The sequence below is a fragment of the Protobothrops mucrosquamatus genome, unplaced genomic scaffold (genome assembly GCF_001527695.2).
Source record: "Protobothrops mucrosquamatus isolate PMUCROS unplaced genomic scaffold, P.Mucros_1.0 scaffold3296, whole genome shotgun sequence".
NCBI classification, from domain to species: Eukaryota; Metazoa; Chordata; class Lepidosauria; order Squamata; family Viperidae; genus Protobothrops; species Protobothrops mucrosquamatus.
The window spans coordinates 1-27482 of record NW_015389286.1 but is presented as its reverse complement, the minus strand read 5'-3'; the positions used below and the strand labels follow the sequence as shown (position 1 = coordinate 27482).

Below are 27482 nucleotides of genomic sequence, written 5' to 3'. Positions count from 1 at the left end.
CTGTATTTTTCCTTCCTATTTTCCCTCCCTCCTTCCTTTCCTCACTCATCTATTTCCTTCCTTTCTCCCGCTTTTCCTTCCTACCTACTTCCTTCCTTCCTTTCTTTTACTAGCTTTGTTTTTCTTTCCTATTCCTTCCTCCTCTATTTTTCCTTCCTATTTTCCTCCCTCCTTCCTTTCCTCACTCATCTAGTTCCTTCCTTTCTCCCGCCTTTCCTTCCTATCTACTTCCCTTCCTTTCCCCTCCTAGCTTTCTGTTTTTCCTTCCTTCCTCATCTATTTTTCCTTCCTATTTTCCCTCCTCCCTCCCTCCTTCCTTTCCTCACTCATCTATTTCCTTCCTTTCTCCCGCTTTTCCTACCTACTTCCTTCCTTTCCTTTCCTAGCTTTGTTTTTCTTTCCTATTCCTTCCTCCTCTATTTTTCCTTCCTATTTTCCTCCCTCCTTCCTTTCCTCACTCATCTATTTCCTTCCTTTCTCCCGCCTTTCCTTCCTATCTACTTCCCTTCCTTTCCCCTCCTAGCTTTCTGTTTTTCCTTCCTTCATCTATTTTTCCTTCCTATTTTCCCTCCTCCCTTCTTTCCTCACTCATTTCCTTCCTTCTTCCTTCCTCCCTCCAGACCTGCTTTCCTTCCCTCCCTTCTTTCCTTCCTCCCCTCTTTCCTTCCTTCCTTCCTTCCTTCGAGGCAAAGGAGGGGCTCTCGGGGTCCTTGACAACCTCCAAAGGGGGAAAGAGTTGTTATTGGGGGGGGGGGGATTTTGCCTGCCCCCCTCCCAAGAGGCCTGGGAGTGCGGGGAGTCAGGCGCCTGCCCCTTCCCGGGGAAGAAGCGCTGCGAGCCCCCGTTTGCCCCGGCCAGGTGAGGAGGACGGCGCCGCCTTTGCCCTCCAGCGGGGGAGTCCTGGGCCGAGATCCCCCCCCCGGCTTCCCCGTCTGCCGGCTCCAGCAAGAGGGCCGGGGGGGGGGAGAGCCGAGCTTTATCCCCCTCTGCCCCTGTTAGTCCCTCTCTCTCTCCCCCCCCCCGTCCCTCTCCTCGACCTGCGCCCGGCGGGAGGGCCGTCGGAGCAGTTCCGCGAGTTCTGCCGGGTTTCCAGCGGCGCTTTGGACACGTCGCCTCCTCCCTCCCTCCCTCCCGCCGCTCTGTTTAGGGTGGCCAGTTTCGCTCCTCGGGCCGGGGGGGGGGAGGGAGGGAAGCAGCCCTTTTCCCGGGGACTTTTTGATGTCGGCGCGCCCCCGGGTGCCCCGCTGGGTCGCTGCCGGAGGGGAGGGGAGGGGAGGGGGCGGAAGCGGCAGACCCTTTCCAGGTTTCGAACCCCCCCTTCCCCTTTTGGCGCCAGTTTTGGTTGAGATGTGGATTTTCCCCCCACCCCCGCCTCCTGCGCCCAGTCCGACGCGAGCCCTGGGCCAGGTAGGAGTTGCACTGGGGGGGGGGGCTTTCCTTGAACTGACCCCAGGCAAGGTCCCCTCTCCCTCCTTGCAAGGAGGCGGCGGGGGGGGGCTTTCTGACATTTTGGGCGACTGGGGGGAAATCCAAATAAGTAGCGGGGGGGGGCAAGAAAGGAAAAGAGGCAGCCCCGACCCTCGGGTTTGGGAAGGCTGCCTGGCCGCTTTCTCGGGGGACGGAGAAGGGGGGGGCCGAGAAGCGGCCTTGGACTTGAGCTCCTCTAAAGGCCGAGGCTCCGCCGCCAGGGCAGCAGGCTGGGATCCCCCCCAACCCCCTCCCCGGCCAGGGCGAGCGGGGCCCGTCCAAGGCTTGGGCTGCTTCAGCCGGCGGCCGGCCCGGAGTGCGTGTCCGAGGCTTCCCACGCCGTGGCCGCAGTCCTTATTCGGCGGTTCCTGTCCCCGAGCCGGGGAGGAGGGGGGGGGAAAGGAGGAGGCGCCTTGGGCTGCCACACCCCGGGTTTGTTTCCTTCTGCCCGGCTGGCCCCACCGGCTCGGGGCTGGCGGGCTTTGCACGGATGGCCGGCCGGCCGGCCGGCCGGCCGGCCAGCCCCGCGTTTCCTTGTTGGAAAGGGCCCCCCACTTCTCTCCCTCCCCGCCTGTCTCTGGCTCCCTCTTTTTGCCAGCCCGCGGGGGGGGGAGAGGGAGGGAGGGGAATCAGGTTACCGAAGTGCGTCACACGCTCTTCTGGATGGTGGGGCCTGCTCGGCAGCCGCCTGGGTTTGTTTCTCCCTCCCTCCCTCCCCTCCCCTCTTCTCTGGCTGGCAGCAGGCAGAGGCCTCTGGCTTTATAGGGAAGGGGAGAGCGGGGGTGGGGGGAGTGCACTTGAGGAGGGGGCCCCAGGAGTCGCCCCCGTCGGCCCTGCTTTGAAGCTGCGCTTGGAAGCTCTCTCGTTGCAAAAACTTTCGGGCGATTGGCAAGCGAGCAGATGTTCAGGTGTAATTCTTGGGGACGCTTGGTGTAAGCAGCTGCTGCTGCGTTGAGGAGGGCACCCCATAAAGTTCATCCTGAGGCTTTTAGGGCAGAACTTTTACTGAGGATGCTGGGTCTGGGCTCAAGTATGCCCTGCTTTTCAATTTAGACTGTGCCTGGCTCTTTTTTTCCTATATATATATATTTTTGGGCCCTCCTCCAAATGTCTTGGTGCCTTTTTTTTCTCCAAAAATTAACAATTACATTGTAAAGAAAAGGCTGGCTATCCCTCAAGAGCAAGTCTTCGTTTTCCATTATGGAGCAAGAATATTGAAAGCTTATAAAACATCTGTTAATTTTGGAATATATGCAAACTTCTGGGAAAGTATTTCGATTTTGTGAGCAAGAAAAATGGCTGATGGGTGAAGAAGCATCAAGATCCTACCATTTATAACAGCAGTGGATTAGGTGGGATTTGAGCCACCATACCAAAGTGGCATTTAAGGTGGCAGTAGACTGAATTGGCAGAAGTAGTAGCACGCCTAGTTTTTCCTAGCCTCCAAATCACCAATTAGGATGAAAACATCCAATTATGCACCTTTCTATCTCCAAAACATCCCTTTTCAGGGATACTAGAAGAAGAGACTCTTGTGAAAGTTTGTGTGAATATCCTTAGTGGTTAAATACAATTTTACTTACAACATTGCTGTAATAAATCCCAAGTACAGTCTTTTACCTTGCCCCAAAAACATATGACAACTATAACACCACTTGTTGCTGTCCATTTTTTTTAACAAGACATGGAAATCAGTTATGATTTGGAAGTTGTGTTTGTTGTTTTCTCCCATAAAGAAACAAAGCCAGTTAATTATTTCTTGAAAAATATGGGAGGTTAAATTTCAGTTACCCTAGTGAATCTGTGTTACTTTGCATATCCCAATATATGTGGTAGTTTTGAAATAATGACTGAAATCATAATTTAGTTGAATTTTTCCAATGTAAATTCATTTCAGAATCACAAGCTGATGTAGGTGTGATTGGAATTTTGTTTTTCAAGTGTGAGAATTACTGTGCTAGTTAATAGAACTGGTTTTATACTCTTCTTTTCTTTTACTACTTTTTTTTAAATAAAGTGTACTCTTCCAAACATCTACAGGAAGGCTATCTATCCCAGTCTTTATTCCAAAATCTCAGGTGACAAGGTTGCAAACACAGATCTACATAGTCTGATAACAAAATGACAACATGAGCTATTGAATCATTTACATTTTAGCAGAATGACTCAGATTTGGTGAAATAGGTTGTGAAAAATATAAATATGTAATGGCTTGAATGTAGGATTGTTTTAAGAATTAAAATAATTTTACTCATTAGAAAATAAGCAATATTTTTACCAGCTGTCAGTTTATTTTCCTTTGGCACCTTTGATATATGGACGTAATCTTGGAATATGCAGGTTCTGAGAAAATATTTTTCTTTTGGAGAATTCTGTGTTGTGGATTTCTTTCTGGAAGTGTGGGAGAGATATTCTCACAGTCTTTCAATTTATTTGAACCTGCAGTCATTTGCAGCTCATAAATAATCCCCCCCCAAATGTTATTGGCTTTATGTACAAGTTGTTAAGTTCAGTGTACAGTATGCTTAATTTCATGTTTCAAAGAGAACTCTAACATTAACAGTGTGAAAAAATTGATTTTCTCTTGTTTTAATATTGTACCGTTAGTTCTTTGCCCATTCAAACCCATACCTGACATGATTCTTTGTGTGCTGAGAGACCAAAAATCTTAAGCTGCTGGGATCTTTTTGTTTTTGTATTTCCCCAGACAATTTTCCTATCTTATAATCTTATATACCTTGCTATTATTGAAACTCATGTATTCTAGGTCATTCAAATTACCTTAGTTTGTGAATTATCATTTAAATAATTTACCTTTGGAATGTAAGATTTGACCCCATTAACAGTTGTTATACAGGCAAATGAATAGGTTCCTGATTCACTGGGTTTTTTTTAAAACTAAAGTGCCAATTTAGTAGTCTCCAGAATAAGGACTGTTTGCAGATGATAAGTATTTCATATGCATGTGAGATATATTACCCTAGAATAGATAATGTATATTTGACAGTTGCTCTTTACTAAGCACATTTACTTCACATTTTCTGAATCTATTGTTCAATTTTTTTTAGAAAGCATATTTCATTCCTCAAATTCATAATGTTCTGCGTAGAAAAGCATTCCTATTATTCATTGTACAGATAAGCACTTAATATATTGTAAGTTCTATCATAGTTTCAAGTCAGATCCTCCTGGTTATAAATTTATTATGCCATATCGTTTCACCATATTAGGATTGGGTCACTTGCTAAAGCGATGTAGCTACTCAGCCATTTAACTACAGACTTATACTGTTAATCAGCTCCATCAATTTAAGTATTCACACACTTATCACAGTTTGATAAACATGTTTATATATTTTATAATCTTTAAAAGAAATTCTAGCTTGCTTACAGGAATGGGTTACTGAAGCTTAGGATTATTATTTGACTCAAGGGTTGGATTTTTTTTATCCATACCCAAATAGTTTATTTTGCTTTGATTTATTATGTTCACTTAGACCTGCTTGAACAATTTTATTATGACCTTACCCTTCTTGGCAGCACTTCAGGCCTGTAAAGAGTTCTTTGGTAGATTTATAGACAGTATTTGCCCTTGCTAGAAATCCCTAGTTTAATTTCTTTTTCAGGGAAGGAGTTGGTAGAACATCGTTAGTTGGAGAAGAATTGATAAACCATACTTCTTTGTGAAAGTAAAAAGTTGAGGTTTGATGTTACTATCTTATTCCACTGCACCAAAGGGAGTCAGCATTCAACACCTTTTATTTTTTATCCCTTTTCCCCCACACTTTCCCCTTCTTTCTCTTATCTATCCTATCTATTTGTTTTTGTATTTTTGTATTTTATACACTAATAAAAAGAACAATCTATATAAATAAAAATGTAAATGTTCGTTTGTTCAAAATCTTAAATCTCCGAAAGTTCTTCACCGATTGCTTTGACATTTTGACACAACGTTGCATTCGAATACACGCGTGTTTTTATATACCTACTATTATATAGGTGTCACACCTGTGACAGGTAAAAACATCCTTTTTTTGAAAAACAGCGCCATCTGTTGGCTGAGTGAACGAGAGCCACAGCAACGCGTGGCCGGGTACAGCTAGTTTTACATAAAAAAATAAAATAAAATATAGATAAACCATACTTAGTTCTCTCTTACCTTAAAGTTCTTGAACCAACACTGGTTACTTTCCTGGTTATATGACTGGTGATCTAATCACTTCTTGACTTTTTATTGTATGGAAATTTGGGTAAGAGAACTCTCTGCTGATTCCCTCTGTTACATCTCAACGCATATAGACCGCCTGTCAGCTTTAATGGGTGTGAGTTTGGATCACTTTGCTGCTGCTTCCTCAATTTGGAAAGTTTTCCCATTTGTTATGTTTATATTGCTGTACGCCAATCCGCAGGGGCCAAAGGTTTCCCTAGCTGAATGTCGAGTCAAAGAACCTGTTTTTTTTTTATTCTGCAGTTATCCTAGTCCTAAACCAATTCTACCTCTTGATATAGGCACTGTTGCTTCTTCTTTATGCTTAAGGAGTCTTGCAAGTGTCTTGCTTTTAAAAAAAAATGGTAAACTCCTAACATTTCAGGCTTGTGTAAACAATTATTTGTGCACGACTAATGAAACAAAGCATAATAGGTTGCCTGTTTAGAGCAGGGTAGTGATATTTATGTCAGGTGGTATCTTTTTGTATGTAATGGAAACCTTGTTTCATCTTTTGTAAAGTAAAATGGTATTAGCAGCAGCCCATCTTCAAATACTTAGCAGTCAGGCTATTGGGAACAGTATAGTATGGGATATAAATGTATTTCCCGTGGTCTTATTGTGGCCAAAACGTATAGTCTTCCTATTGAAGGCTTTATGTAGCATGGAATCTTAAACTGTATAGCACCTGCTTTTCAGATCCCTTGGAAGAAGGTTAGGTGGGACAGCTAGATTGGTGAATTATTGATTCGGCTAATCCATATTTGCAGTCTCCCTTCCCCACACTTAACCCTGATAATGTCTTTGGGCTCAGCAGAATTTTACTCCATCTTTGACTTAATGTTCTGCTGTCAGAAGAGCTGAATTGATAGTTACATATTGTTTGGTAGAGATGAGAAAGGAGACTTGGCCTTAGAAGACTGAAGAAATAGAATATCTTGAATGTATCTGTGATTAAACACCACTGTTCTCCTCCCCTTTCCCTTGTGAGTCTTAAAACCAGGGGTCTTCAAACTTGGCCCTTTTATGACTTTTGGACTTCAACTCCCAGAATTCCTTAGCCAGCGTGCCTGGCTGAGGAATTCTGGGAGTTGAAGTACACAAGTCATAAAAGGGCCACGTTTGAAGACCCCTGCTTAAAACCATCTGCAGTTAACCTAGTAATTTTGGATTCTTTTTTAATCTATTTCTTTTAGTTTACATGCATATTGTATATATACTGAAGAAATTATCCATGTATATTTAAGTCCTCTTGTGTATCTTTGCATTCCATACAGGTGGGCACTCAGGTCACTATGATTATGACTTATAAGTATCAAATTTAATGTTAGGGTGGTATATAGTATAGTATATACAGAAACAAAAAGAACTGGCCTTATTCTCCTTGGTTGTTTATTTCTGAAGTATTTTGTTTAATTACTGTGTGATTCTATGTACAGTATGTTAAAAATCATATTACCTTCAGGAAACTTTGCTTAGAACTCCAGTCTAAGTAGATCATTAGGTAATTTAGAATTCAGCATAATGACAGTAGCTTATATCCAGAAACTATAAAAATTAAGGGTATGGAGCTGCAGCATTTTATATAACCTGTACAGTATTGCACATACATATATCTGGGATATTTGGTGATATTTTGCTTTCTGAAAAATTTGTAGGCTATTGGGTTTAGCAAGCAGATTGTTAAAGGCAAAACATGTGTTATTTGGCAAGTGACGGATGATTCATAGAGGCTGCTGCCTTTCAAATGGGTTAAGAAAATCCTACAGGAAATGGAATCAGTCTTTTCTTTCCCAGAGCCCATGCAGTTTTTTATTGTCTTGCTAGCTACCATTGATTCCCCTCCTCCAGCAAATGCAAAGGGCTAGTAATAATTTGTAAGTATCCATTTGTCCTTATATGTTTGTTTCGTATCCTATCCTTTAGGATACGAAAGGAACCCTGAGCAACTGAACAATAAAATGCAGATGGTCCCTGCTGTAATACATTAAATCTAAAAAGTTGTGGAAAAGAAAAATAGTTTGAAAGTTGGAAGATATTCCTGCTCCAGAGCAGATCAGTTGTTTTGAGTGGCATATTGATGTATAAATGCTTGTGGACTGGTTAAGAAAAAATGCAAAAAAAGTGGTTTTCTTTGGTTTCTATAAACATGGACCCTTTTCATTTTTGCTGCTTTTTCTATAAGTGGTTTGAGGAAATTATAAATGGAATTGTTACAGTTTGGAATAAGCTTTCTGTATCTGGAAAATTATCATCAATAACACTCCAACCTGAATACGTGGAAAAGCTTATATTTTGATTTTACAAATTTAGTTTATCCTGTGTATGTAATTTTGCCCAAGGTTTGAATTAATATTTCTGGTTTGGAGAACTCTGTATAAAATACAAAGCTCCTCTGTTTGGGAAACTTCAAAATAAAGTAACTGGTTATTAATGAGATATATATATACTGAGAGTAATTGTATAGCTTTACTAATTGTACATATATATGAAAGTTAATGCTCCCAGAAGTAGACTAATATCACGGAGCTAAAGACAGTGTCATTTCTTTTTAAAATCATAATCACTGGAAGATGCATTTTTGTGCACTCCTTTAATTGACATGACATATTGCATTTTCCGCACAAGCAGGCATTATATTGCTAACTGAAATCATGTAATAGGGAATACCAATGTTTGGGGGGAATGAAGCAAGACTATTGATAAAACAACTAGGTTTAACCACTGGTAACATGTTAAAAATGCAGATCTCCACTAATATTTTTGTGAGAATTGCTCTAATGAATTACTATAATTGAAAACTACAGTCTTCACTTTGAAAGGTTAGCTTTAAGATAAGTGATTTGAAAAGAATTATCTACATTTAAGCATGTCTCAAATAAAGCCTAGCATTCTTTTTTCAGCATTCAATGAAATTATGTTTCATGTTCTTAATTCTTCAGAGAACAGTGTTATACAATCCAAACACCTATTTAGTTCAACAGTATACAGCTGCCGTGGCTAGAAGCAATTAATCGCTTATTAATGGTCCATGGAGTAAGGCAAGACTGCATGAGGCAGAAACTCGTAGGTGGCAACATGAGGCAGGGCCATAATTCAGCAGAAATGCTTTGGACAAATGTTCCTAAGATCAGCCCTTGACAGCTGTAGGTAAACCGTTGAAAAACCGGCATTAATTATTCTAGAAATCCATTTCTGGTGAAAAATAACATGGGTCGGTGGTTTCATTCTATATAAGTTGGCTTTATGCATCCATTTATCAGAAACAGTGACAGGACATGTACTTTGCAGGCTGATACTCCAAGGTTCAGTTATAAACCTCACCACAAAGACTCCTGTTCCAAAGTCAAGAAAGCTGTAGCCAAAGTTGACACTACTGAATTAGATGAAGGTGTGGCCTGACTTGCTTTAAAAATGATGGTGCCATCCTATGCTTTCTCTACTTGCATATGCTCCAGTTAGAATAGGGATAGATAGCTTGATGGCCTTCTGACATTTTGGATTACTGTTCGAATTGCCGTTGGACATTCTCTGTCGTGGCCGGGAACGATTGCAGTTCAAAATATTTGGAGGGCCTGATTCAAGGAACAAACCTGTCCATAAAAGTTGAAATGAATCAAGAAAAGCAAGCTAATCATTGTCTATTACAACCACAGAACATTGTCATGATTATAACAAATTTGGAGCCATTCTGGGCTTGATCCTGATACATAACAAGACGGAGGTTAAATCTTGGGTTCTGATATAATGGTGATTCTCCTACCATATCAACTTTTACTTACAGGTATTACTAAAGGGTAGAATAATGTGATGGTTCTATTCCTGTATGAGCCATGCTGGTGCAATGGTTAGAGTGCAGTATTGCAGGCTAATTCTGCCCACAGTCTGGAGTCCGATGCTGACGGGCTCGAGGTTGACTCAGCCTTCCGAGGTCGGTAAAATGAGGACCCAGATTGTTGGAGGCAAGAGGCTTAGAGAGGGCTGTAAAACATTGTGAAGTAGAATATAAGTCTAAGCGCTATTGTACAGGAAATACAGAAATACCTTGATGAAGGGATGCAGGAGCCATTAAGAGAGGAGAAACAACTTAGTCTTGGGGAAATGGATAGTAGGAAGAACTCAAAATAATCCTTCCTTGATTCTGTTTGTTTCTACCCAACATTTTTCAGGTTCTGCGCTGTCTGAAAAAGCAATGGTATTGCTTTAAAAGTTGCAGTAACTTTAATGGTTGGATTTCTTTAAAGAAACATACATCTTTTTCGGCTTCTATGGAAGCCTGAAAAAAATTGGGCTGCCTAAATGTGTACCAGGGAGAATACCGTCTTGTAGTAAATCACTTCTAAATTTCTTGCAATATGTGCATCTTGCTAAACAGAAAGTTTGGGAAGGTGGTGTACAAAAGACCAGTAGATAATTGTCGATAAGATCAATGGATGTTGAAATTATAGATATTTAATTGAAATTAAGTTGATTATGAAATTCAGATATTAGAGTGGAAAGATTGGCTGTTTTGATGAGCTTCAGAATTAACGTAAAGTGAATGTTCATACAATTTTGTTTTAAATCCTGTTTGATCATTAAGTGTTAATCATTACCTTTGTATGATTCAAGTTAATAATTAAAATATACATAGTGCTAAATTTCATTTTGTCACTTGCACTAAAATATTGCCTTTTCTTCCTGGAATATAGGGGTAGTATATAAAATTCACGGCATTCCAAAACTTTTGTGTTAGTGCAGTTATAAGAACAAGACATTATTATCCCCCAGTCGTCCACCCACAGTGGGGTAGACATTTAATGAGTGTGTAATTAAAAAAAATCTTGAACTTGCCTGTCCTGGATCCAAGTCCAAATGTGAAATGTTATCTTTATAATAAAACAAGCAACTGTTCAAGAAAATCTTTCAAAAATGGAAAGTAATCAAGTTAATACCATTTTTAAACAATCACACAATGAGCAACTTGAGAAGTATGGATTTGTCAGCCTAAATTTTGTCCTGGAAAATTGAAAATCTGTTGAGCAGATAAATCATGTCCCTCATTAATCTTAGTGTGTAATTTTTTAGTATTCGGTGATGTGCATATGGTTAATAAATTCCACATAATAAATTTCACATTCCTGACAATTAGAACAATTGATCAGTGGAACAACTTGCCTCCAGAAGTTGTGAATGCTCCAACCCTGGAAGTTTTTCAGAAGAGATTGGACAACCATTTATCTGAAATGTTGTAGGGTTTCCTGCTTGAGCAGTGGGTTGGACTAGAAGACCTCCAAGGTCCCTTCCAACTCTGTTATTCTAGTCTATTCTATAAACCTAAAGAATATTAATTTAAATTGCAGTGCAATCTTAGACAAAAATAAGTAAGGATAGGATTTAAATCTATAAAACATTTGATCACTTTATTTGGTAGTAAAAACACAGTCTGCTCAGATGTTGGCATTCCTTTTCTCCAGACAAGTATTTATTATTTATTACATTTATTTACATACCACCTATGTATGAGAATTAATTTTATATACCACATGTGTGTATAATATATATACATATATACATATATACACACACGCGCACACACACACACATATATATATGTATGTACGTATGTGTATGTATGTATATACACACATAACAGTCACCACAAATCATAATTCAAAGCATCAAAAAACTATAAAAAAATTAAACGGCTGCTTAGTATCACTATAAAAAACAAACTTCACAGATTATAACTGAGAAGACTATCTAAACAAAACAGTGTTGACAGCCTTTTGGAATATTTGGGCTGTTTTGTCACACTCAAGAGTGGATTCAAGTTATGACTGGTTTTCTTCCAGGAATCAGCAACAAAACTAGTTGCAATTAATTTGCTATAAAATCACTTGACATTTATTAACCTGCATATTTTTCGTTCCTCTTTGGTGAGATAACAGACCTATAAAACATCTAAGAGGAAACTTCTCTAATCAAAGAGAATCATTTTCTCAAACCCATTTGCTTTCCTTTGGCCTTCTCATTTGCTCACAAGCACACATTCCAAAGGACATCTTTCTTAGTAATGGTGGCATTATGGTAACCTTTTCCAGCCTGGGAAGAATACTTTCTAGAAATAGGGGTTGTGTTTTTAGAGTATCAAAGTGGGAGAATCTGCACAATCACAGAAGAAAGGCACATCAGTTATGTTATGTTGCTGGGGAATGTGCTTACAAAAAGTGTATTTTGTAGATTCAAAGAAAGGCTATTCATTTGCACTATGTAATCTGTGTATCTCAGCAATTGTTTAAGATATTATTGTGAAATCTGGACTGTGTGTTGCCTGTATAAAGCAACGTATAATTTTCCCAATTTTTCCAAAACCTGATTATGAAATAAAATTATTTTACTTACATATAATCTGTCCTTCGCACTCTTCAGTTAATATAAAATGTGAAGCAAGACATGACAATTACAATCCCCAAATACTTTTCAGTTAACTTTTGTTCACAATTGTATGATTACGGTCTGAAACTAGATGCCGTTCACAATAAAATGGTAGAGTTTCAAAAACTTGCCTTAACTTAGCTTTGTTAAATTATAGCCTGCTTCTTCAAAATCCTAATACCTTTGGATCCTGAGACAACAAACATCAGTTGTAAAAAAAAAATAAATAATAAAAAAAAACCCTGCTTGGGTTCTGACTTGTTTAGGATTCTTTCCCCTTCAACATGGTGAGATCATGCTAAGGAATCTCGTAGATAATTGGATAAAATGGAAATTGCATCTTGTTAAGTGTCTCCTCCCCACGGTAGTAGAAGAGAGGGCAGAACTACTGTAAGCTGCCTTGTGAGTAAAGCATGGAGCATCCCAATCAGCTACTTTGTGTAAATAACTCCCACGTGAACTTCCAACTTCCGGCCCTTTGATTGTCGACAACATTAATCATCGTGTAGTATTATTAGTGTTATCCATAGCTAACCCACAACACATCCTTGTTTTTAACAGCGCCCTTGCTATACACGACCACAAGTTTCAGGCGGAATGTAAGTGGAATTCCACGCAAGGGAACATCAGAAAGGAAGGTTCAGTCCTAGCCTGCGAGAGCTACTTAAGGTTAATCATGAATAGTTTGGATAAGAAAAGCAGTTTGTGAGAATATTATGTGACGAGCTTCGATTTAGTCAGTAGATGGCAGAGCTATATGTGTACATTCGTGAAATCCTTCTGGTAATTATCCACCTTGGAGCATAGGGATATCCTTAGTGCAGCAACACCCCTCTCCCCGACCTTTTGGGTACCAGGGACCAGTTCCATGGAGAGAAATTTTTCAGCAGTCCAGGTGTGGGTGTGGTTTTGCATGCTGCCCATAGATGGGGCTTTGGTTGTTTGCGTGGCCCTGTTTCTGGCAAGCCGTGGCCCGCTTGCCAGTCCATAGCCTGGGGATTGAGGTGAACTGAGATGTCCTGAGCAATGTACATAAACAGGCAGTTAGTGAAAAAAAACCAGTTTTCTTCAGTAGTGTACACATACAGCTGAAAGAAGTGATAAGTTGTAGTCATAAAATATTCTGACCACTGTGTTGTGATTAAGCCATAATAAACACATTTCTCTGTATTCCCTCCCTGGCCATGCTCCCTGGCCTTGGAGTTTAGCAACATGCAGTGAAGAAGCCACCTCAAGCATCCCTATATTCCCAGTGATGGTCTCGAATTATTCACAGGGCAACTGCTTGACACCAAGAGTTTCAGTTGTCTCAGTGTTCAATTCGTGCAAATGTACTGTTTGTATTATTAAAATACAAATGTTTAAATGTTTTCAATCTTGAGAGGGATCGTTTGAAACTCTCCTCCACAAAATTGAGAAAAGCGGAGCAGTGCCTTGCAAACTTAATGCCGTATTTCCATTCTGTTATTTTTTTTTTTTAAATTAACTACATTGAAGATTTAGATAAATGAATTGGCTTCACCAATATACAAATGCAAACTATTGATTTTTTTAAATTTTATTTTATTTTATATGCAAACTCTGTCCCAAGCAAATAATCCTCTCATCCCCACGTTTATTTTTAAAGTGGCTTTTGGGCAGGAATAGATAGGTACGTTACTGAAAATTCCAGTCGGTTCAGTTGAGGCGTTGCGTATTTGAGAAATGTTATTTAGACAATTGCCAAACACACGTCTACTATAATGTAGTTCTCTGTTGGCTTGGCGGTATTTCCTGTCAAGAAGTGGCTTGATCAACCTCTGGGTGACCTGTCTCGCTGAGTTTTGGATTACAGCTCCACCAAGTGATCTTTCAGCATGATACATTTTCTTTTCTTTTCTTTTTTTAAAAATAAGCCGATTATGTTTGAGCATCCCTTAGTGGCAGTTTGAAATGCAGCTTGTCTCACCTCCGAGCAATTCTCAAACTTTAGCCCAAAAAAAATGAAAAATCTAGGTTTTAGTTTCCCTTGATCGGGATTAAAGTTGATCATGTATATTTAAAGATAGGTGTATGGGAGTTTTAAGAGTTTGTTTAATAAATGGTCATTCAGAGGTTTATGCAATTTGAAGGTCATCTTTATCTGGGGAGGGGGGGAAATGTTTTACGTGGAAATCGGAACTTTTAAAACCTGTCTGACATTATGTTGAGATTTGATTCAGGACAGCTTTTGCACGTTGAATCATTGCAGACAGAACATAATCTTTGATGCATTTCTTGGCAATCTACTTGGTTTGCTGTGTTTCCTCCTGAGAAACACATGTTTCTCAATAGTGTCCTCACATTATTATACAATTGGAAGGGACCGTTTAGGTCAACAGCTGTAACCTGCTTAGTCCAGGTATTCAAAGTACAGCATCTCTATTACCAGTGAAGGGGAAATGATTAAGTGTCCTGGTACAGGTGGTCCTCATTTAACGACCACGCATTCCACGGCCATTAACTTATTTATTTATTTATTTATTGCTTATATTTATATCCCGCCCTTCTCCTTGCGGACTCAGGGCGGGATATAAATATAAACTTACAACAAGGATGAATGAGCACTAGTTGTGAGGTTGCAGTGTCTCATGGTCACGTGATAGTATCGCAGCCTTAAGTGTATGTGATTCAGTTTTGCACAAATTAAACACTCTGAAGGCTACTGGTGGTGATGACAGCTTGCTATCTGAGAAGTGAGGGGGGGGAAATGAAGATAGAAACGATTGTTTTTAAAGGAAATAAAACCACTTGCGTTATTTTGGTCAGAAATACTTATATAATGAAACGGTATTGTGATGCTTTTATGTACATGTGCAAAGTGACTGCCTCTGGAATTCTGTATATACAATTGTGGGTCACCCAGCCTTCAACAATTACCACGCAGCTTCAGAAAAGATTCCAAAAAGGATGACTAAAATAATTAAGTGATGATTGAAGTACTTTTCTAGTAATGTACCCGTGACATATTTCAAAAATTTGGAGCATTTCTTTAGATAGAAAACTCAGACAGTTGGGATAGTCATTAAACCCAGAGAAAGTTTTTTAAAAAAAGTTAGGGGGAAACATTGTTGCATTATTAACAAAGCAACAAATCACAGGAAATTGGACAACTTCCATTAATTGTTACTTTGTTTTTGACAGGTATAGACTACTGCTACAATAATAGAAGAAAGTGACAAGCAAGTACGGCTATTCTCAACAATTATTTTTTGAATGTATTTCTAATACAATAGTACCCCAGAAGATGATAAAGAAATGATAGCAGCTCAAGAACCAACAACTAATTTTGCTCTAATTCAGTAAGTAACTTGAAATTATTGACATCAAATAACAGTCACAAAATATTTTCATTTTGCTTTTTTTTGTAAAGAGTAGATGTAGGGAAAAACATAGTTTCTTTAGTTTGTGGTTTAAATTATCTCCTATAATTCCTTCATTTACGAGTGAATTTTGGCAACTTGCTAAGTTGAATTTCCTCATTTCACTTGAGCCGTGACTGAATATTTTTAGAAAATTCCTATACTTTCCTAGGCATGCAGTATTGAAAAACTCATTTAAGTGAATGTAGCGTGTCCGGAGTATATTATATTGCATCAAAGCGATAAAAACATTTTAAGTGAAATAAATATGTAAAATATGTCTTTCCAGGGAATCTGAAACACATTTTTCTTCAGATACTGACTTTGAAGATATAGAAGGAAAAAATCAGAAACCAGGAAAAGGAAAGGTGTGTACATCTCGCATTCTCAGTCTGTGTATGGAGCTGTAAGAGTAACAGTGAAGTCTTTTATAAATAAAATTTAACTGATTTTGTTATCTGAAACTACAGTGCTTCCGTGACATTACGCAAATGGATTTGGTGCAAGAAGGGTGAATGTCATAAAACCCTTTTACACATTGGAAACCGTTCCACGGGGTTTCCAAAAACTTGACTAAAAAAGCTGGCAACACATGGATCCATGTTCTCCCCTTATGTTTATTGTGTTTATAAAATTTTCATTTCAATGAGTGGGTTGCCTGACCGTAGGTAAAAAAAAGTAAAGGTTTCCCTATCAGTTGTGTCTGACTCTAAGGCACAGTGCTCATCATCATTTCTTGGCTGAGGAAGCCAGTGGTATCCAAAGACCATTTCTGTGGTCATAGGGCCAGCATGTTGTTGTTGTTAGTTGCGAAGCCGTGTCCGATCCATCACGACCCCATGGACAACGTTCCTCCAGGCCTTCCTGTCCTTTACCATCTTCTGGAGTCCATTTAAGCTCACGCCTCCTGCTTCAGCACCCTTCCCATCAAAGTCGTACCTATTAATCAGCTTGCACTTTGCATGCTTTCAGACTGCTAGCTGGGCAGGAACTGGGGCAAGTTTGGGGATCTCATCCCGTTGCGAGTGTGACAATGAAAAGTTAACAAAAAGATAAACAAGCAAAACTCCCTTAGCATATTCATTTATTCAAGTAAAAATGCACGTTCTATTGTTTACCCTTTAATTTGCTAAGGAATAAATAACCTGGGCTTGTCATTCATACAGACCTGCAAAAAGGGGAAAAAGGCTGCAGGAGAGAAAGCAAAAGTTGGAAATGGAGGAGGAAAAGCTGGGGGTCTAAATCGAATGAATGGGCATCATCAGCAGAATGGTGTGGAAAACATGATGTTGTTTGAAGTGGTTAAAATGGGCAAGAGTGCTATGCAGGTAACTCTACTTATTAAAGGCTTTGTTGTTTTGAATCCATTTCAGATTCAGGTCAATTCCAGCTTAAAATGTCCTTCCAATTCCAGATTTCTTAGCAAATATCGAAACAATGATTTGAAGTTTGCTTGTTCAACAGAGTTTTAATACTCAGCAGAGTTTCTACAGATTGCTGCTGCAATCATTCTTTTGTGAAGGAGTAGACCTTTGACTCTTCCATAGATTTTAATGATAAGCACTTGTATGTCTATTTACTTGGGTGTCACACCGTTGTTTGAGACTTGGGCTCCAGCTTTATTTTAAAATGTCTAGGTTTTTTTTTTTTTTAAAAAAAAATTAAAATATAGCTTCCATCTAGAAGAAAAGTGGATATTGCTGGTCTATGACCATAATAAAAAATTATTTATTTATTTTTTGGTTTGATTTGATTTGAAAAGAAGATCCACCTTGTAATTACACTACTGTAAACAGTTGCAGGACAGATTGAAATTTCATCCAATACATGCATTTTATTTTAGTTTCTGATTTTGAAACTCTCAGTTTTAACTTTTAACCCTGTTACAAATTAAAGTAGGTCACAAATCAATCTTAGGGAGACATGAGGATTTAGATATGTAAGCTTTGACTAACTTTGGCTTAAGTTTATCATCCTCCTTTGGAAAAACTAATATGCCGCTTTTGGTTTCTGAAAACAATGTATTGGAGAAGTGGGACAACCGTAGAAACCTCGGGGTATAAAAGAAGAGTTTGGGGGTGGTGATTGTGTAGGTGTTTGAATATGGATAGTAACAATAAGCATCCCTAACTTAAATGTTGGTTTGTTATCTTAGTCTGTGGTGGATGATTGGATAGAGTCCTACAAACATGATAGAGATATAGCCCTCCTTGATCTCATCAACTTCTTTATTCAGTGCTCAGGTTGCAAAGGTAAGATTTCTATTTGGGGGTGAGTTTTATTCCATATTAATTTCATAAAAATCTTCACATCCCTTCTATATCCCATTACAATTAGGACTTCCCATCACAGATAGTACTTTTTGCAATTCATTTATAATCTCTCATTCCCCACTTTTTTGACTACTTGAATATATTTATTTATTTATTATTTATTTATTTATTAATTGTATTTATATCCCGCCCTTCTCCTTTCGGACTCAGGGCGGCTGACAAATGATAAAAAGCTAACATATTACACCTAGTTAAAATTTGATTAAAATGAAATATTTGAGAATGTCAAATTTAAAAGTAATTAAAACCCCTATAAAATCCCCTAGGCCAGTCCCGCTTGCTGGAACNTTCCAGAGGGTGGGAGCTCCCACAGAGAAGGCCCTCCCCCTTGGGGTCGCCAGCCGGCACTGTCTGGCCGACGGTACCCTGAGGAGACCCACTCTGTGAGAGCGTACAGGTCGGTGGGGGGTAATCTGTGGCAGGAGGCGGTCTGTTGGGAGTTTTTTTCCCCCCCCACATTTATAATTGTATTCTGGCTTTCCAAAGACTGTGAGCCTGCTGATGCATGATATCTGTTAAAAAAAAAGTATGTCACTTTAAAAAGATTTTCACATGTAGATTTATCAGATTACGGTTGTGTACATCCATATATTTTAAACATTTCACTCAGAAAAACGACACGTTTTGTTTGATAGTATTATTGCCTAAGCAGCATTTTTTTTATACTTTGAAGTTTGAGATTTCATACTATTCCCATTCTGTAATTTGCAGGGGTTGTAACAGCAGAAATGTTTCGCCATATGCAAAATTCGGAAATAATTCGAAAAATGACTGAAGAATTTGACGAGGTAAAATGGACACGTTTAAATTTATATCTTCAAAAACTGATCGCCATATATGTTCCTAAAATCCCTTTTACTAAGACGTTTCTGAAGTGCTCACTGCAGTTCTTTCAGTTGAAAATGTATGTGTCCTTGCGTGTTTGTTTCTGCAACGTTTTTTTAAAATGGATTTGTGGGAGTGAAGAATTAACTCTGGAGGGCAGAAGAAATCTCAGTTCATTGGTGACAGTGACAAATCAGTGTTTCAACTCGCTTCAGTATCTTTTCAATTTAGCACTTCCCTTTTCAGAATAGTTATTAACAGGGTGTATATGAAAAATCATTGGAAAATTTTGAATACAGGTAGTTCGCATCTGATGACCATATTTGAGCCCAGAATTATGGTTATAAGTCACTCTGGCCACTACAAGGGTCACCATGTGATTTCACCCAATTTTATGCTTTTTTTGTGGCAGCTGTTCAGTGAACCACTGTTGTTGTTAAACAGTGTAGTCATTAAGCAAATCCTTTGTCAGCAGTGGGCATTTTATGTAAATGCTGGTTTCCGGCAGAAAACATTGTAAACCACAGTTACGTGACCCAGGGACACTGCAAACAGCCACAAATGCAGGCAGTTTGCCAAGCGCCCAAAATGTGACCATATTACCCTGGGGGCGGTCGCTATGCGACCATTAACTTCCTATATATAGTTACCTTTCTTACGTTAACTTTTTAAAAATTATTTTCTGGTTTTCTTTGGTCTGCGAACAAAAGAATAAAATAATATTTGGGGAAAAACAAATTGCAATTAAAATACAAATCTTGTCTGTTGTGAGACACTGATCTGTGTGGAAGATGAATAAAATCTCTCTTGGTTCATCAGGACATTTTCATCTCGTAACTAGCAAGATACAATGCATTACTTTTTGTGCAATTGACACATTCTGTATTCTAGGACAGTGGGGATTATCCGCTCACCATGGCTGGTCCTCAGTGGAAGAAATTTAAATCAAGTTTTTGTGAGTTCATTGGAGTCTTGGTCCGGCAGTGTCAGTATAGCATCATATATGACGAGTACATGATGGATACGGTGATTTCACTACTTACAGGACTATCAGACTCTCAAGTCAGGGCATTTCGACATACTAGCACACTGGCAGGTAAAACATTCATCAGCTTGATTTAAAAAAAAAAAAAAAAAAGTTGAAAGATAATCCCAACTGTTAAGTTTCTTCTAAATTTTCTGAAATGTTTTTATTTAAAAAGATTTAGGTCTATTTATTTATTTATTTATTTATTTATTATTTGAATTTATATCCCGCCCTTCTCCTTGCGGACTCAGGGCGGCTGACAATCAATTAAAAACACCACTAACAATCACAAGTTAAAATTAATTAAAATGAAATATTTAAATTGTCTAATTAAAAAGTAATTAAAAACCCCTCTAAAAAACCCTCTTAAAAATTATCCTAGGCCAGTCCCGCTTGTTGGAACAGCCATGTCTTGAGGGCGCGGCGGAAGGAAGGGAGATCAGGGATCACCCTGATCTCTGGGGGCAGCTCATTCCAGAGGGTGGGAGCTCCCACAGAGAAGGCCCTCCCCCTTGGGGTCTAGGAGTCTAAGAGAAACTTGGAAATGATTTTTATTTATTTATTTATTTATTTTGGCCTAGGTTTCTACATATATCCTTTCCTTCCATTTCCTGTAAGCAGGGATAAACTCAGGTAGTTTTAAAGTTAAAAATTAAGGAACTGGCCAACAGGCTGAGCTTAAGACACCTCCTCTAACTGCTCTTGGTGTGCAAAGTGTTTGAAAGGTGCTGCTCTATTTCTTTGAAATATAAATTTAACAAAATAAAATGCTTTTCCTAGTGAAACTTACCAAGGACCCACCCCAGTATCCCTTCAATGGGTAAAAAGCTATCAGTCTACAGTGACAGAAGAATAATTATTTTAGTAGTTCAAGGATGTTATAGTTGACTTTTAGCCCAAGCGAAGCCTCCATCAACAGTTTTTAATCTCTGGAAATACGAAGTCAGGCTTCCCAAATTCAGCAACTTAAATTTGCTTCATAATAGGCTTGCGGAATGGACAGTTAACCTCAGGCGTGCCCTGATTTCCTCTGTGTGAAAATACTAGAAATTACTTCCTGCTCTAGAAAGAAACATTTTTCCAGAAAAATATGAACCATCAGACCGCCATTGGAAGTCTGATATGAGTCTATTTTGGAGCGGGAGAAATAAACCATCCAGTTTTTCAGGCAGCAGCTTGATAACTATCTTCAAAGAGCAGAAATAATAAAACAGCCATTAAATGAGTGAGAGGTGGTTTCCTGGGGGTGCTTTCCAGCCCCTTTTTCAAAGTTCAGCACATCACACTAGAATAACTGGCCCTGTAACAGTTGTTACGTTCCTTCTTATACGAAAAGAGTTATGTAAGCCCTTTTGTAAGTGAGCAACGTAATTACATTCACTTTCATGTGTTTTTTCAAAAGATCCTAAGTAGTCAGTAGGTAGATAGATAAAAATGTAAATAATGTAAATAAACAAAATCAGATGGCGCATGTGAATTTTAATTATTGCCCTGTGATAAAACTTGAAAAGTGTTGCATGAATTTTGTGTTCCTTCTCAGTTTTCATTGTGATTAGTCTCTTACCTATCTCTTCACTACAGGTAGCTGAACCATTCAGTTAATGAATATTGCCTTTGTATAAAATAGATTCCTAATCCTGAAATGAATCATTCAAAACCTTAGTAAAATTTATTTATACGCCATTTTTCCTTTTGAAACTCAAAGACAGCATAATTTAATACTCTCTCCTGCCATTCCCCCCCCCCCCCCTGCATTTGCGTCTAGTGTAGTAAGGCATTTTTGTATCAATATCATTGTTCAGGCTTGTCGATTATGTTATTCTACATTATGACTGATTTTTGTTCTCTCTTGGCCCTTTACAGCTATGAAGCTAATGACCGCATTAGTGAACGTGGCATTAAATTTGAGCATTAATATGGACAATACACAACGACAGTACGAGACGGAACGAAATAAAATAATTGGAAAACGAGCTAACGATAGACTGGAACTCTTACTGCAGAAAAGGAAGGAGGTTAGAACCTTTGCCCACTAGTTTTAATGGTTACATGACAAAGAGGGAACTATGGGGAATATTTGTATCTCCCCCCCCCCCCAAAAAAAAAAGTTTGAAGTAAAATTTCATGAAAAACCTTCCTGAACTTTTCAATTGAAAAAAGAATTGTGCTGTCATTTGATGCCTGTGAAATACACATAGTCATCTCTTTGCTGTTAAGGCAAACATGTAGAAATCTGTTGCCCCAAAGACTTAACCCCAAGTGAGAGGAAGGAGTGAATCTCTGAGATTCAATTAAAGCACAACATTTCTTTCCAACTTTTATTTTCTCTGCCTGACCCTTAGAAAGAGGTAAATTAGCATACTTGGGAAGTCAAATGGAAGCCAGGAATCGGTTCTTCTGGTGGGCAACTATGGCCTTTTTAAAAGGACAAGGTAGACTTCAGCTCCCAGAATTCCAGAGCCAGCCATGTACCTGTGATCTAACCTTTCAAATAATTATTAATTTTGTATTGTTTTATTGCCTAAATATGTAACTGTAAAACTGCAGCACGTTCATTTGGCAGTTCCTGTGTTTTTCAGCTTCAAGAAAATCAGGATGAAATAGAAAACATGATGAATGCGATTTTTAAGGGTGTATTTGTTCATAGGTACAGGTGAGTCCAGTTGCTGTGTGTATTCAGTCTAAATTCTGGGTTGTTTTTTTTTACACCACACTCTTCATTTTCTTTACGTATTATCCTTTTTTCCCCCAGGGATGCAATTGCTGAGATTAGAGCAATATGTATTGAAGAAATTGGAATTTGGATGAAGATGTATAGTGATGCCTTTCTCAATGACAGCTATTTAAAATATGTGGGGTGGACAATGCACGACAAGGTAGGGTGTTGGATCCTAGAGAAAATAAGGCACAAAAATAGACAATTCCCTTTTTCTTAGCCCACCTTGTAATTGAGTTATTTCTCACTTAAAAGTAATCAGTTATTGTAATGATTACTTTTAAGCAAGAAATAACTCAATTTTACATATCAAGAGTTTAGTATCCAAATGGTCTGACAGCAGCAACGGTGTATCTGATAAAATCATAATGTTGGATTTATCTCCCAGTTAGGACCTAATAAAACCATTTTTCAAACAACAGATCTTTAGTGCCTTGGTTTTCAGTCTGCTTCAAGGCTGAGTTGAAAGTGTTGCTGTTGGAACTGTAAACTTTCTCAGCTTGATGCAGTTTGTTTCATTTATAAGAAATTAATTTCCCCTTGTAATTCTGTATTTAACAAATGGCCCCAGTAATAGAAACCACAATAAAAACGTGGAGCTCTAAAAACTAATTAACATATTGTCCCGTGTTGAAAAATGAAAACTTGAGAACTGCTATTTATTTCCTGATTATTATTGTTTTTTTAGCAAGGGGAAGTGAGACTCAAATGTCTTACAGCTTTGCAAGGGCTTTACTACAATAAAGAGCTGAATTCAAAATTGGAACTCTTCACCAGCCGGTTCAAGGTTAGTGTTCATTCTCTCTTTTCCTTTGAAAGAAATATCCCATGCTCTCCATTGTAACAGTTTTAATGTTACAAACTGAATATTCTTCCTATTAGGACAGAATTGTGTCTATGACTCTTGACAAAGAATACGATGTTGCGGTACAAGCAATAAAACTACTTACTCTTGTTTTACAGTAAGTGTTTCAAATCCTATTTCAAATAATAGATACTGGTGGTATTAATTTGTCCCTTTGTATAAATGCAGTTTCTCAACCCTTTGTAGACAGAAAATTCTTTTTAGGGTGTCATGTTTCAGTGAGATAAAATTGCATGCGTGATTTTGTGTTGTCTATGCTGCCAAAAGTTCACGGACACTAAGTTGTGAGATTCCCAGAGATCCATCTTCAAGTTTCTCTTCAGTATAGCCCCAAGACAAACAACCTTGCTTTAAATTGAATATTTAGAATTCGGGTAATCTACCGTTAAAAGTAACCACCTCTATTTTATTCCAGTAGTACTTTAAGTGCAGAGAGTCCTCAATTTACGACCACGGTTGAGCCCCAAATTTATGTTGCTAACTGAGAAATTTGTTAAGTACGTTTTGCCCCATTTTAGGACCTTTCTCGCCACATTGGTTAAGTGAATCACTGCAGTTGTTAAGTTAGTAACACAGTTGCTAAATGAATCTGGCTTCCCCCTTGTCAGAAGGTCACAAAAGGCGATCAAAAGACCCCAGGACGCGGCAACCGTCATAAATATGAGTCAGTTGCCAAGCATCCAAATGTTAATCACGTGACCCTGGGGATGGTCATAAGTGTGAGAAACGGTCATAAGCCAGGTTTTTTTTTAGTGCCGTTGTAACTTTGGACGGCCACTAAGTGAACTGTTGTAAGTCAAGGACCACCTATGCCTTTTTTTGTTCGCATTTTTAATAATTACTGCATTTTTAGGAGTAGCGAAGAGGTTCTGACTGCAGAAGACTGTGAAAATGTCTACCATCTGGTTTACTCAGCTCATCGTCCAGTGGCTGTCGCAGCAGGAGAATTCCTTTATAAAAAGTAAGGAGAAAGTGACCTTCCATTAAACGAACTACAGTTGTGAATTTGACAGAGCTGAATCGCTGAGCCATTTGGATAAAGCTAGTGGTTCCCCACATGGGGAATTGGGATTTCCTCTGGAGCAACTAGGACTAAGTCTGTTACGTGTCAAGAACACTTTTTATTTTTAGCTAACTCTGTACAATTATGTTTCTCTCCCCCCCCTTTTTTTTTCCCTCTGGGAAGGCTTTTCAGTCGCAGAGACCCCGAGGAAGATGGAATTCTTAAAAGAAGAGGAAGGCAAGGTCCAAATGCTAATCTTGTCAAAACATTAGTATTTTTCTTTTTGGAAAGTGAGGTATGTGCACATACCTTACTTATTCTATCAAAGTATTCTTCAGAAGTGTTTTGTCTGGGCTTTCCGTTGAGCCAAATTAAGTTCCATTTCTTAGGAAGAATCGCCTATGACTTTGCAATATTTTGTAAACTGCTTAATCCATATGACGATTGTACTAATGTAGATCTTTAAGTAAAGCTTCCTTTAATTATTGTGTAGCTGAATGTAGTTAGGAGAACTTTGTGTAAATTTATTAGTGTCCCAAAGTTAGAAGCCTTTTAAATGCTGTTGCAAGACAGGGCAATCTTTGTCGTTCTGATTCTATTTATGTTGTGTATGCTTGTTTATAAAAACCTCCAAATTGGCCCCCTAACTCTGCTCAATATTGAAAATCTTAATGGTGCAAGAATGTGGGAGAGAGAGGAAAGATAGTAAATGTCTGTCTTGGAATTTTTCCAAGAAGGTTGCTACAGTTAGATCTACCCAGTAAAGGGTAATTTGGATTGCAAAGCTAATTGTAAATTTAGTAAATTTAGCGAGCAAGTTTTAGTTGATTAAAAGTAATATTAAGAAGTGAGAAGTACATGATGGACCCGAGGCAAATAACACAACATTTTTAGCACAGAGCTCGTGCCTTTCTTCTACAAGTAAAAAAATTGTCTCCCTTAAATTACAGAAGGTGTTTGCTTTTTTTAAATAGCGCTTGATGGTTTAAGGCTTTGGAGAAGTTTTTCACAAAATGCTCTTTTCCAGTTACATGAGCATGCTGCTTACTTGGTGGACAGCATGTGGGATTGTGCAACTGACCTTTTGAAGGACTGGGAATGTATGAATAGCCTTCTGTTGGAAGAACCCCTAAATGGAGAAGAACGTAAGACTTCACTCTATTTTTACAGCATGTTTTAAAATGCATTTGCCAGGAAAGTTGTCCCTAACTTCAAGAAAGTAAAAGAAATTCAACCAACAAAGACTGGCAACTCATGCAGACTAAAAATGAAATAAAATTTTGAATAAATAAGTTTAGAAATTGTGATCAGGTTAATTTAATTTTTCAGATTTTTTACAGAAATGACCTATGATACATCTCTAAAATTAATTTATTTGGAAAAACGAGCAGTTAAAATGATTAAACAGTAGTAATAATTCTAATTATTGCCAGTGTGTTTCATTACCTATGAACATAGAGCAGGTTTTTTTTGTTAAATCTTTAAATTCAAAGACAACTTTGATTAAGAGGTTTGGAAAAACTTCCTTATGAGATTTTAAGTATTCCTTCTAGATCAATTTGTTTTCTTTTTAGTTCTGGTGCCTTGACAGTAGCTAATTTGGTATACTAGTTTGCAGGTTTTAATTTGAGGTACAAAACATTTCATTAACAATTCTTGTGATTAAATCTTATGGCATGTTCAAGTGATTCTTAAACACGTGATTAAAAGAAATGACATTTTCTTTTTAATAATTGCAGCTTTAACAGACAAACAGGAAAGTGCGTTAATTGAAATAATGCTGTGTACAATTAGACAAGCAGCTGAATGTCATCCTCCTGTAGGAAGAGGCACAGGAAAACGGGTATATATATATATATAAATTATGCTATGAATAATAATGTTAATATATTGTCCAGCTAATTTTAATGAGTTTTTTCAGAGAAAAATGTTTATTAATAATTCTCCACTGTATTTCGGTTTTGAGCCAGGGTGCATTACATCAGCAGTGGAATCACAGTTGTTGAAAGAAACATTAAAATAACTTATAATTTAAAAGAAAATTATGCACTAGCCTTTTAACATTTCATGTTCATTGTAATAACACTGTGTGCAATTCAAAATAGCTATATAACATCATCTCTTTGGTATCAGGATGCATGCCTACACTAGACATTGAAAACATGTTATTTTTAGCATCAGTAATCTTCTATTTTTGGGGTCACAGTGAACCATTGAAGGTCTTGAAATCCTAGGCTTGTTTGCTTGATACAGTCATAGCACTTAATTTTAATTTTTAGATAAAAATGTTACACAGCATAATTCTGGTGACTGTTTAAAAAAAAGCCGTACAACAAAATTTATTTGCAATACCGTCATTCTAAAGCTGCTCAGCCATCTACTGCATTCCCTTTCTTTAGTCACGCTTGAGCATATGTTGGTGAAAATCTCAACTCTCTCTGAATGGTGACTGAAACAGTTTCTTTGGAATAATAGAGTGTCATGTTTGGAAGGATGTTGGGAACAATGTCTTAATTCTGAGAATATAGATCCTTCTTGAAGTGTAGTTGGATTTAGCTCATGGACAACCCATTGCCTGCTAATGAATTGCATCTTGGGGTTGCATCAAACAGATCCTGGTAATGTCAGTCCTTTGATCCTGCTGCTGCTTGTTCTTTGACCTAGGTCCTTACAGCAAAGGAGAAGAAAGCTCAGTTGGATGACAGAACTAAGATCACAGAGCTTTTTGCTATTGCACTTCCTCAGCTTTTAGCAAAAGTGAGTGTGTTTTTTTAAAATTTTTGTTTCTATGTTGATGGCCTGTTTGCCAAGCGCAAGAAACCAGGAGCTGGAATAGAGTTCAAAACTACGACGAGTTTATTTCATGGTTCCTATGCAGAAGACTCTGATCTACTAATAGTGAAAGCAAATGGCAGCTGGATTAGAGTCAATGGAATTCATGGAGGGCGGGCTTAGGTCTATTGTGGGAACATGCAACCCCAAACTCGGGCTCAGCCTGGTTATCTACAATACTTACGTCACAGTTGCATAAGAAGCTGTCTTATAACAAAGTAAATAACTGATTAGCCTGTTTTGATACAATTATTATTGGTGACTGTTTTCCAAAGTGTATTTTTTTAGTTCCTCCTGGGGACTGGTCTTTTTGCTAAGCTTTATGAACCTTAATGTAGCATTCAGATTAATTTTTTTCCCCAAATCTAAAACTAAAGATGACTGCACAGTGTTTGCTAATTCTGTTGTCAA

At 38.4% G+C, this 27482-nt stretch overlaps 1 protein-coding gene across 1 annotated transcript; it reads left to right on the top strand.

The window, feature by feature from the left end:
* Positions 1–15257: 15257 nt before the first annotated feature.
* LOC107297408 (cohesin subunit SA-2) lies at positions 15258–26996 on the top strand (the record flags this gene model as incomplete). The annotated part of the gene is made up of 16 exons (XM_015826776.1): positions 15258–15410; positions 15760–15838; positions 16637–16798; positions 17626–17722; positions 18515–18591; positions 19520–19724; positions 21519–21670; positions 22235–22308; positions 22408–22531; positions 23060–23158; positions 23254–23333; positions 24090–24197; positions 24423–24534; positions 25267–25384; positions 25979–26082; positions 26904–26996. Coding segments are annotated over exons 1-16 (1728 nt in total), but the record flags the coding sequence as incomplete, so codon positions are not given.
* Positions 26997–27482: the final 486 nt, after the last annotated feature.